General features: G+C 39.7%; 1 protein-coding gene across 1 annotated transcript in view; it reads left to right on the top strand.

Moving 5' to 3' along the window:
* The first annotated feature begins 8,676 nt into the window (after window positions 1–8,676).
* FBLN5 (fibulin 5) overlaps window positions 8,677–12,872 on the top strand; it is a 53,622-nt gene continuing 49,426 nt past the window's right edge. Inside the window, exon 1 of the mRNA XM_015630137.3 lies at window positions 8,677–12,281. Within this exon, the coding sequence (XP_015485623.1) occupies window positions 12,190–12,281 (92 nt within the window). The 5' untranslated portion in view covers window positions 8,677–12,189. The remainder of the gene's footprint in view (window positions 12,282–12,872) is intronic.

Raw genomic sequence — 12,872 nt, 5'->3', positions numbered from 1 at the left:
CAGAGTTCCTCATTAAGCTCCTTGATGAAGAAAAAGATCTACAGCAGAGATACAAAAGGTTTCAGTCCTTAAGTCCTAGGAGGTGAGCTCTGTTGAACTATGGAGAAAATCCTCATGGCTTAGACATTTCTGTTCTAAGGCTCATTCCACAGGTACATTGGTGAGGTTTGATGCTTTGTTACAAATCAGCTGGGCTTCTGTGTTCCAGGCAGTACTTTTGTGCAAAAAAGTGTAAAATGACTTCATTACTTTGTTTCTTTCTTCCTTCTTTGAATGTTTCACAGACCATTACAAACATTCAAGCTTTGTTTTCATTGAATGATTAGTATTTATATTTTTTCCTCTAATTTTTCTTCTGTGTTTACTTTGTCCTTGGTAACTGTTCCATATATAGTTGCATTACCAGTTTCCCACATGTACATACGTGACTCATGTAGTCTGTCCGGTTAATTGTGTGGGTCTTTCACACAGCAGCATGAGGGGAAAAAAATCTCTGGAATTTATGCAAGGTGCAGCAGCTGACATTTTTCATTCTTTTATTTAACATAATTATTTTCTGTGGCTTTTGCAAGGATTGTTTTGGTCTAACAAGCTGTCAGTTATCTTTAGTGGTAAGGTAACAATTTTAGTAGCATTCATTTTGCAAGCTTGATATAACGGGGGGGGGGGGGGGGAGATGAAGGTTAAGGTCTTTAGACTTTCTCTTTTTTTTTCTGTTCTTTGCTTATCCTACATTTCATGCAAAGAGAAGGAAGTAACTGGTTGATCTTTCTAATTGACATTGTAAAGGAATGCACAGTGTGGGGTTTGGGAGTTTGTTGGGATTTTTTTGGGGGGGAGGGGAATGTTGGGGAGCTTTGTTTTGTTTTTTTTTTCACTTAAACTTTCCTGCATTACACCAATTAGTCACAGCAATATAATTTCACAAATTATAGTGACCAGTGTAAAAATAACTCGGTTTTTTTAACAACTGCATTTTATTATTGTTTCTTTTTGCCATTCTTGACCATTTTGCATAAGTAGTTACCAATAAGGCAGGGGATCTGGATTATCTATAGGAGTGATGGATGGCTAAAGCAGAAGAGACAGAATGGAAGATGCTTCTCTTGTAAGTATTTCACATTATCACATAGTCATGAAATCTTTGCAGTTAATTTATGTCTTCTTATTGCTTGTGTTGATATACTGCTTGGTTTTTGGTCTTTTCTTAGAATCATGAAATGGCCTGGTTTGGAAGAGTCCTTCAAGATCATCGTTTCACCTCCCCTGTCATAGGCAGGTATGGATGCTAAATGCAAAAAGTAAGCAGGGAACAGAGCCTGTGTGAAACTAAGTCACACAGGCTTCTCATTCTGGCCTGAGAAAGCATGAGAAAAAATCCTAACAGTCCTTGGTAAAGGACAACAGTCTTTGCAGGTGGAGTTTAGGAAAACAGTCAAGGGGTGGTGTTCCACTTAACCAATGATAGCGATGTGTTGCTCCAATGACCAGTGAGAGTTTTACCTCTCGGATCTCCTCGAACATGTGTATAAAAGAAGGTTAAGAATAATAAACTTTGCTGTCTTGGACAATGCAGCTGAGGGAGTCAGTGTTGTACTGCTTCACCGTTTCTAATATAGTGCAACAGGCAAGGATACCTTTCACTAGACCAGGATGTTCAAATCCCCATCCAGCCTGGCCTTGAACACTTCAGTGGGGGCATCCACAGCTTCTCTGGGAAACCTATTCCAATGTCTCACCACCCTCACAGTGAAGAATTTCTTTTTAGTACTCAAACCCTACCATCTTTCAATCTATAGTCTATGGGAAAAGTGAAAAAAAATTTGAGATTTGGTCAACTAGTATTAGAGGGTTTTGCCAGTTATTGGTAAAAGAGAGTCTAGAAGCCCCTTGAAGCATGTGGCATTGCAACAAGCGCTGACAGAGTACAGACCTACGGTATCAGGGAAACAAATTGCTTATATGTATTTTTTGTGTTTGTTAACAAAATGAGTGAGCTAACCCTTGTACCAACAACCTGGGATGTTCTATCTCCCTTAGTGTAAAGGACATCTAACTTTTCAGAGTGCTGCCTGGATACTGGTTGAATATCAGCCAGGTAAAGGGAATCTTGGCAGTACTGTTTAGTTAACCCCAAAGTTTTCATTTTTGAGATCAGATGCTGCCTGCATTTCCCCCCAGTGAATTTCCAGATGGTCATGCAAGGTGGATTGAATTACAGCATGATCACATATGGCAGTACAGACCAAGGAGGTTTTACAGATTTGAAGCAGCTAGGAACTATTAATTTCATGTCAGTTATGAAATAGTAGCTATTAGCCAGCACTATAGTACAGCCACTTAGTAGCTAATATTTGTTGATGGAATAGTCCAAGAGGTTAGGAAAAAGAAGTGTGTACCATACTCCAAGTGGTGCATATTTTGTTGTTTGACAGCTTTCTGCCAAGGCTCTCCTATAAGGTTAATAAAGTCAGATGGTTGATTTTGAGTTAGTAAAAAACTGATCAGTGGCATCTCCTGACTCCCTAGAATGAGAAGCAATGTTGAACACAAGCCTCTGAGAACGGAAAACCCAAGAGTTACAATGCTTCAAATCTAACCTTTTGTAAATTAGGGAGTAGGGAGCTAAGGCTATTCTAAGGTTTTGAAAATTATTTTGACCTTTTCAAGGCTGCAGAGAAAGGCAGAAGCCCACATTGTTTGGCAGAGGCAGCTGGATTTTTAGAACTAAATAAAGCTACCCTCATTTGTATAACTTAGGTAGCCTGAGTCCATGAGTCTCTTGAGCAGTTAGTGTAGTGTTACCAACAAAAATACATTTAGCCTAAGCAGCGAAGTGGCATCTGGATGTAAATAAAGCAACAGTAAGAGGTAGTAGCAGTTTTGAGTAAATTGGGGATAAGAAGTTGGGTAAGAATATTAGTTCCTAAATGGGTACAAGAGATGTAAGCTGCAAACATTATGTCACAGAATCCATTTGGTTAGAAAAGACTTCTGAGATCATTGAGTCCAAACTTTAACCAAACATACCTTGTCAACTAGACCATGGCACTGTGTCAGTGCTTGACAACCCTTTCTGTGAAGAACTTCCTGATGTCCAACCTGAACCTTGAGGGGCAACTTGAGCCTGCTGTCCAGGTTGCCTGGAAGAGACTGACTCCCACCTAGTTATACCTCCTTTCAGGTAGCTGTAGAGAGTGATAAGGTCACTTTCTCAGAAGAACAGAGATAATGAGAGTGACTCGAGATGCTATTTGGGTGCAGGTATCCAAAAAGCTGCAGAGAGAAAGGGAAATAAGGAATTCAGGTTTCAACTAGTCATGGAGAAAGCCAACCACAGATTGTAAAATTAACATTTATGTAAAACTGTTTCCTTATCTCCTGCAATACTTTTCTTTATTGTTATAGGATATTAAAGTATTTGAGTGATGCTTTTGTTTGTAATAAAAGGGTATTTTCAGAACTACAAGCAAATTACCAAGTTGATTCCAGTTCACCTATGTGTTTGGGTTTACATGTCATACCATGGATATAACACTAAATTGTAGCAGTAAAACTATAGTAAAGGAAGTAGTTTGAATGGTAGACTGAAACATTGAAAAATAGTAATTAAAACTGAAACTTTTTCTGGAAGTAGATTTGGAAAGTATTTAGACTGTACTTCGCTCTACTCCTAAGTGGTGGGTGCCAATAAAAATGAAGGCAAACAGAACGCTGCCTTATTTCTGACAATTTTTGACAAGGAGCAGTAACAGATGTAACAGTTTTCAGCTAACTTAGAGAAGGCTTATTATGAAACTACAAAAATTTGAGGAGTACTGGATTCTAAAGAAAATGAATGAGTCATAGCTAGGATTGCCAGATCTGTCTGGCCCCAACTGCAGACTGAATAGCACATTGTCTGCAGAGTGCTCTGGATGAAGGACCTGCAGAGTACCACTGCAGGCCGAGGAGTTGCAGGTGGTACCTCTGTCCTAACTGGACTCTGCACAGAACAGCAACTATGGTGTGCTTCCCAGAACCTGCCATGCAGGCAGGGCTGGAGGTCCAGGGAGCCTGCTGCACTCTGTCTCTGATGTTCTTCTGAACTGAATCAGCGGTTCCAACTGCCTTGTGCAGGTACTTAAATAACCTGATGCTTTGCTGGCAACCTGAAGCCTTCACTGCCCTAGCCAAATGGCACTAGGCAATCTAGTTCATGAAAGCAAAGATTTTCAGTAGAAACTCAAATGGAGTTGGCTAGAGCTGGTTTCAATTGCACAGAGCTACAATAAATGCAAAAATAAACCTCTACACCATGGAGCAGAGCTGTTTTTCTGAGATATGTAGTTCTTAAGGATAGTCTCCAAGAAAATCTATGCCTAAAAGATGACAGAATCATTAAGGTTGGAAAAGACCTCTAAGACCATCAAGTCAAACCTTTGATGGATCATTACCACATCAACTAGGCCACGGCACTAAGTGACACATCCATCATTTATTGAACACCTCCGGAGATGGTGACTCCACCATCTCCTTGAGTAGTCCATTCCAATGCTTAACAACTCTTTCCGTGATGGAATTCTTCCTGAATTTCATGATCTCCTATGCTCTGGTACTGATTTCCAGATAGTTTGGGTTTACTGTTCTGTATTTGATTAACCATTATATATAAACCTATGAAATAGAGGTTGTACTTGGTACTTTATCTTTTTCTAGCACCAAAGCAATTTTGTGAGAGATTGTACTTCAGATAAACAATTCGGCTGTCGCAAATGGTCAAATTTAATTCAGTTAACAACACTTAATTTCTAAACATCAAGTGAGTTCTGATGAATGATTTTTCTTCATTTCCTTGATTTGTTCTACAATCTCTCCTGCTGGCATTTCAATTTAGACATATCCTCCCAAACTGGATTAGTTTGTTTTTACTTCTTTTTCCTTTTTTCTTTGTTTTTATTCCACTATGGTAATCTCTTGAAGTTTCTCTACCAAATGCAGATGAAGAAGAAAAACTTCACCTTCTACAGTGATTTTATCTTTTCTAAGCACTATTTTTATACCTTGTTCATCTGTTGGCTTTGCAGACTCTTTGGCAGTTTTCCTGCTCTTGGTGTGTCTGAAAGAGAATTTATTATTAGCTTTATGCTTCTTATGATTTGTTTCTCAAACCTTCTTGGCCTGACTTTCTGTTTTTCACATTTAACCTGTCAGAATTTTTGTTCTTTTCTATTTTCTTTATCTGGCACAACTTCAACTTCTTGAATTTTGTTATGGAACTGTGGACAAAATGGGGACTGATTGATTTATCAGGCTCTGGTTATGGACTCTGCTCACAGTACAAGTGCCTCTGCTGGAAGATGGATCCAGTTCCACTCACTTTTCACATGGCTGCCTGAGGTTCTGGTACCCCGCAATTCCTGAATGGATGAGAGTTCTGGGCATGGCCAGGCTGCTTCTGAACAGGGAACTCCTGGTACTGCTCAGCTGTGGCATCCAGTGCAACTCAAGGCAAAGGCCAGGAGATTAACAAAAAACAAAACACTCTGTGTTTAGGATCTGCATCCTGTTGCAAGATTTTGTAAGCTCTGCAGCACATACAACACAACGAGGAAATGGAAGTACATCCCTGCTCAGTGGAATTTCTACATTCAGCGAGCTAAATTGGTGCCTTTCAGCAAAACTTGTTGCTGCAGAGCAGTGACTAATGAGTCTGAAAACAAAACAGACAACACACATCATGTTTACCATCCAGTTTCATAGTCAATTCTTATGAACGGCATGGTTAGGTCACAAATGTAAACAGGTGGTTTGTGAAATGGTGTAATCCCTGCTGTGGGAATAAGTAAATTAAGTGTAGTAGTTCTTAAATGAAAGAAAAGTTTAGAAATGTCTTCTGAGATTAGGAAAGCAGTTGAGAAAGTGCAAAACTAAAAGTCAGAATTATTTCTCTCCTTATAGGGAAGCTTTCTACCACTCCTATATTTGACTAATGTATAACCCCAAAAATCTTAAGATAAGGAAAAGACCCAAAAATGTGCCAAGCATCTTATTGGAAAAAGAAGCCAGAAGTCTTTGCTTATATTGTATTTATTCACCTGTGAGAGTGAAGCATGTTTAAAAAGGGAATGTTTTCCACCACTTGGAAGAAGAGGCTCTGGAAGAGAGGGTTGATGTCAAATATTTTCTACTCTGGATTCATCACCAGGGTTCTGGCAGGTGCCCTTACAAAAATAGTGCACATACTTGTGAACATTCAAACAACCCTGTTGAGAGATGGCATTTCCACAGACTTGTTTGGGTTTATTCAGAACCTGAAGTGTTTTAATGGAAAACACAGAATATGCTCAATGCTACAGTGGCTGATCTTTTGCTCTGGATAAAAACAAAGTGAGTTGCCAAAGCAGAATAAAAAGGAGAAAGGATGCACTAAGTCTGGGAAAAGAACAAAAACAAAACAAAAAACAAAACCAAAATAAAACCAACCCCAAACAAAAAACCCACCTAAAACATAAGTTCTGTGTGGTGGAATTAAAGTACTTGGGAGCCAAGGAAGCATAGGTGAAGGTGATGTTTTATTGGCACTGATGCCCAGCAGCCAGGGAAAGCTGCCAGATTAACCAGCAAAAGTGAACCACTGTCTCCAGTCAGCTGCTCTAAGGTGCCACCCAATCCTGCTGTGCCAGATGTGCCCAGTGTGGTGCTTGTGTTAGTAAAGGGCTTGGGAAACTGCAAAAGACACAGCAGTCTTGAGGCATTTTTGCATAAAATAAATCAGTCCTGAATATTTCTAAGGAAGGTTTTAGTACATATTTCTAACTGTCTGGTCGTAATTGGAGCCCAATGGTTTATGTATCCCAGGCACTCGTGAAGACTGAATGTTGGCTTGTTCCAACAGTGAAACAGACTTTAGTCTTGGTCCAAAAGTATTAAGAGTTTTAGGTCTTTATTTATGGAAGGTCATTATTAGCTGAAATGGGCCATAAAGAATTTATGCTTGCTATTAAAAGGGGCTGGTAAACATTTTGTCACAAGATTAAAGAGCATTGTTTTCAACCACATTGTCTAGACCATTTGACAAAAATGCAGCGAAGGCTACAGCCCAGTTTATGTACATGTCAATCTTAAAAAATAAACAAAAACAAATGAAAGTATCTGTCTAGTTTCAGGCAAAATGTGAACTGCAGTTATGAGAGCTATGCTGAGATTCAACTGTGAGCTGAGAAAAAGAAGTATGAACAGTGGGCTGGGGCACCTTGTTCTTGGATACTCAGAGCAACCAAGGGGGAGATGGGAATTCTCAAGTCTATCTTCTGTCTTTAGGTACATGATGATGTTCCATGCACTTTTTACAGGAAAGTATTTTAAAAGTACCAATGTCTATCTAAGGATTGAAAACTCAAGAAGAATGTTACAAACTACCACTAATAATAATTATTACTTTCTGCTGAGAGTTGTCACATTCATGAAAAATGCTGTGAAAGGCTCTGATTTTTTCCTGAGAAAGTTACAGTAAAAATTTAGTTTGTTTACCTTACTTTTACTGGGTTAAAAAAACCCTGAACAATACTGAGGAATTCTTCCAAGAATATTACTCTTTTTTGCCTCAGGCATCTTCTTAGACTGTCCTAGAAAGTATTACAGGTGATCATCAGACATCAAACCTCGCCTCACTAAAGGGAATATTCCTGAAATGGTTCTGTCTTACAGTAGATGCAGTTCACTGGGCTATTTAAAACTGTTTGGGTTTTGGTATGTACCTGCTAGATCCTAATGCTCCTTATCTAAAGGAACAGGTGTTCAAAGCAATAAAGTGGAGTCAGATGTTTAGAGTTTAGAGTCAGTCCACATTTAGAGTTGCTGCGTTTCAGAATGGATCCAATGATGCCTGGGCTTTCCACTGATAATTTCCATCCTAAAAGAAGCTGGCTGTTAAAAACTGGTATCAGAATGATCACACACCTGTAAAGAGAGTACAGCTATGGAGAGGTGTGCTTTAACCCCAGATGAAAGCAGGACAAAGATGTAGAATTAGAGTAAACCAAGGACTTGAAATGTTTATTCCATGTGCTTGGGCACTGTGAGACCACCTGGTACAACACAGCAGTGGGCCTCAGCACGCTGCTCTTTAGAAGCAATGATATCAGCAGTATGCTCCAGCCAAAGGAACTTGTGCCTCAGACAGACAGCTGACATCCCTGTGCAGGAGAAAGGAAGGGGTGCTCTGTTGGCTCTGTTTTGCATGTATATCTCATGCAGGTGGGAAATGTACCACACTGAGGCAGATGAGCCCCAAGAAATGGCAGCACAACAGGAACTATTACATTTTCTCCCTCCTAAAAATTGTACTGTGAGCTGCAGATCAACACACAAGAACATCTCAGGGACCCTACTTTCCCAGCACATTTTAATTAGCACTACTGATGTCTTTACAATTACATACTATGTTAATTTTTACTGTTAATTCTAGCTTGTGTTATATTTGGCTAGGAAAGGAAAATATATGTAAGGCTGTACTTTTGAGCTTCTGGCCTGAGCCATCTGGAACCAGTTATTGCATCATTCATGTTATGAGATGGCAATTATAATTCAGACAGTGAACGAAGCAGACCTCAGCTGATAATATAAGGTAGTCTTTGAAAAATTATAGGGAGCCTTCCCTAAACACCAGGAGTTTGCAACTCAGATTCTTTCCTGGGATGTGGAAGAAATGAGTCCTACTCTTTCCCAGGTGGAATTAGGGTTTGAGATCATGTGTCCTGTGTGCTTGGTGCTATTCATGTGGCAGTAGGGTGACGTGTGTATGTCAAATCATTGCCTGTCGTAAAACATCAATAGTATCAAAAGCTTGCTTACTTGGCAGTCTCCAAGAACACTTAGATCAATCTCCACAGTCAGGCAAAAGCTCAATTTTTGTACCTCATGGAGTTTAGATGCTATCAAAACAGTTGTTTCTGCAAGTGCCCAGCTGGTAAAAACATTTGGTTCCATAAGATTTGGTAGGAGAAAAATGAATGTTTTTAGCATCTAAAGCTTGGACATGTAGGTCCCAAAGTGTTGGTTATAAGAAAATTCATTTAATGAATTTGGGTCTGTGTGGCTGGCTAAAAGATGTCTATGACTTGGCATGTAGAAGGACTTTGGGCTCACAGACCTACCACCATACAGACTTGTATGGTTTGACTCCTCTCACAGTTTGAAAATTTTCTTGAAAATGTTCAGAGTGGGGGAATTTTTAAAAATGACAAGAAATCTAAGAAGGGTGTTTGACAGATGTGGTTCTGGAGAAATGTAAGAACAAAACCAGAGTTAAAAAAGGAGATTAAATATTGTGAAACTTAGAGGATGAGGACTTGTTTCTGCGAGGAAGATTTTCTATTCAGGGGTGCTGAGTGTAACTACTCTTAAGTTCCGTGACCTATTTATAGTTTTTGTCTTAGCATTTAGAATTAGTCAGATTATGTTCTCCTCTGCTGAGGGCTCCTGTTCATCCAATGCTGTGCTTTATCTGCAGGAGCATGGCTCAATTCATATGTGCAGTTATCTCATCCAAAGAGAGTAAAATTATACAACACAGTTTTATGTCCCCCTTATTATATTTATACCCTTATACACAATTTTCACAATCCAGGTCTTAATTTGAGACACAGTTTCAACCCTGGCTATGAACAAAGCAAACTTTGAGAACATAGTTATTTAACAGAGCCCCATTTTATAGTGGGGACAGTTCTGCACCCCCTCATGAAGACAAAGGCAATGTCAAACTAATCTAAATAAAGTAATGGATTTTATAACACAGATGGATATTTGAGACCATTGAAGTGAAAGCACCACTACACATGAAGTTTAGCCACCGTCTTAAGCATAAATGCTGAAGGTGTCAGCACAGGATGTTGAAAGATGCATTGAATTGTCCATTTTTATAGGGTGAACAAAAGGGGGTTTATGCACCACAAAATCCTTCCTTTATGCAACCCTTCATACCAAACAGAGTTGTGAAAAGGCTGTGGCCACATCTCATTGTTTTATGACTGATGGTAATTACAGAAAGGTACTGCAGCAATTCCACTTACATCAAATCCTTTTATTTTGGAAAAAAAACAGTCACCATGCTGTAAACTAGCCCAGGTTGTGGTTTGGTACACTTTTTGCACTCTGTTTTTTATCCACTCCAGCTGTCAGATGGAGACAGGAAAAATCAAAACATTTGTACAGTATTTCTTCTTAAGGGAGCCCCTTAGGTGGTTGAGATCTGGATTCACCTCCTGTCTCCAGGGCTGGAGCATCTCTGCCAGTTGGCTGATGGATCAGAACTCTGAGGCAATTATTTGGGAGCAGACTGGTGCTGCACTCATACAGTGATTCTGGCATGCATGCAATGGTTTTACCATGTGATTGTAGAAAAATTCAGTGGATTAGCAAGTGAAGTATGATCAGATGAAGCAAGTTTGTCTTCCACACAGCTGGATGCACAGAGCATTTGCTTTCCTATAAAGCTGTTTCTCATTCTTTCAGTAGATTTTCACACTTCTAACATCCAGTAAGCACTGCTACTCTTAGATCTGTTAGCCCTCCAACTTATTGAGTGTATTGAGAAACTCTGGTGGTATGGAGCAATGAGAATATTCCCTCTTAAACATTTGCCACAACAAAAATTTTCCTGGTCTTCGCTTTCTATCCTCTCCTGCCTGTTTTCTGACCCATGACAAAACTCCTTCACAACATGCCCAGCAGCTTTTTCAGAAGTCCCTCATGCAACTTTTTGTTAGGCTTTTGGAAACTTCATTCAAAGTAAGTAAATTGGTTCTTGTTTATTATTTTCAAATGTATAGGCACTGTTTGAATGATTCCAGGTGAGTGTTTAATTTTCCATGCAATGCAAGGGATACAAGCATGTCACTGAGAGACAAACAGTCAGAAATGGCCAGGAGCCTCTGGTGCTGTTATTTTTGAAAGGAAATTTGGACAATCACAGCCAGTTAACGAGGTAGAGAGCTCTTAAGCTTCCCATTGGTTCCAATGCAACTTGTGGGGGCTCAGCACCCCTAAAGCATCTCAGTCTTGGTATCTCAAGCTGGATGTTGATGCTTAGAGGCTGATTTCATTATTATCTATTATATCAACTGTACTTCTGTTTCTCAATCTGTTACACAGAGATGTATGATAATAATTTCAGGTACCTTAGAAATAAAGGGTTTTCTTATATGGGGACACTCAACAGAAATTCAAAGTAGTTGTTTAATGTCTGTGTTTGTGTTTAAATTCAGTGCTCATCTTTGGATCTACTATAATCTCTGCTGCATCTGATTGCTTACATTTCACATCCCATAAATGTTCTGCTTGACCTACTAAGGCTCTGCCTGTGGCCAATTTGCAAAACACCTGAAAAAGTATTTTATTTCCTTCCTCTTCAGTCATAACTGGAGATCTGCAAGTTATGCTTTTCCTGAAGAAATATTTCATATCATAAACTGTTCCCTTAAGCATGGAGGTCAGTTTAAAAAAGGGCCAGTGTTTGCAGACAAGCCATTTGTTTTACTTTGAATGTTTAATTTGTTTATTCCTGTTTTCAAATAATCCCCAAGCAATATAGTTCCTGTAGCTGTGATCGTCATGAATTTGAGTTATTCACCTCCCAGAGGGTCAGACCTTTCATCAGTATGCCATTGGCACAGAGCAGCGAGTGTTGCATATTCATTGTCCAGGACACCAGCTAGAGGGCCTCCAAAAAAGACTGACTTTTTTTTTGTTCTCAGAACAAGGAAAACAATCCCTTCCCTTCTCCAGTCCCTTGATAAGGGTTTCTGTCCAATAACGGTGCTCTCTGCTCTGAGGCACATTTAACTGTGAAGTTTGCAGCGGGAGAGGCTTTCCTTCAAGCTGTTAGTGTTTTATCCTGGCAGGCTCCTCGAGGTTGTTGTGAGGAGTCTAGCCAGTTGGTGAGCTTTGTAATCTAAACCAGCTGTCCCAGGCTGAGGCCCCCATTTGCATTGTTTAACATACTTAGAAAATGAAGTGTTCATTTTTAACATTCCTCCTCCAATTGGTTTAATGCTGAATTACAGAAGAGAACTAAGCAAAACCAGGTGCTTTCTCTGTATTCTCTCCAGTGTCTGAGGAGGTACAGACGGCTCCCGATCTTCTCCATTACTTGCCATTTCATTCTTTGGACTATAAATGACAGAGGAACTGAAGTGCTAGCAGAGGGTAATGCTTGGAAAACTTTCTAGTTATTCATCAGCACAGACTCTGTTTTTTTTCCACCTTTCCCCAACGGTTTTGGACATGCAAGGATTAAGAAGGTAAGTGGTATGCATGAAACTTCTTTACTTACTGACGGGAAACCTACTTGTGGAAAATAGCTGTGGCAGGGATATGTTATGCCAATCCACTTGCAAAAGCCATTTGCAAAGAGACGGGATCTCAATGGTCAGAGGTGGGGAAAGACGATCTGGCTGTTATTAAAGCTGTGCTGTCTCTGACAAGTTCCTTCTTGATCTGTGCTTATACTCTGCGCATCTGCAGGAGTGCTGAACTGCAGCAGCAACGATCCCACTGGCTGCAGTGATTGATTGAAGTAATTAGTTACTATTGCAGAAGTTAATCACTAGTTTAAAGTATTTTGCCTGCTGGGCAAGCTACTGTGACCAGCTGCATACAGTGTTGATAGGTTGTGCTGCTTGTTTGTTAATAATTCTTGAGGGGATTTTAGATCTAAAGTAACGAGCAAAGTGAGATCATGGGTGCAGACAGAGCACGTATGAGGCAGTAAGTTCACCCACACCACCACCACCACCAAAAGGAAAGAATATATTATCTCATGGCAAAGGAAACTAAAGGCTGTCTAAAAATGTTTGAGTTTTGTCTGACTGTTTTATGGGGGAGTTTGTTAT

The sequence above is a fragment of the Parus major genome, chromosome 5 (assembly GCF_001522545.3).
Source record: "Parus major isolate Abel chromosome 5, Parus_major1.1, whole genome shotgun sequence".
NCBI lineage: Eukaryota > Metazoa > Chordata > Aves > Passeriformes > Paridae > Parus > Parus major.
The sequence above is the reverse complement of the archived record's forward strand: the minus strand, read 5'-3'. Positions and strand labels throughout refer to the sequence as shown.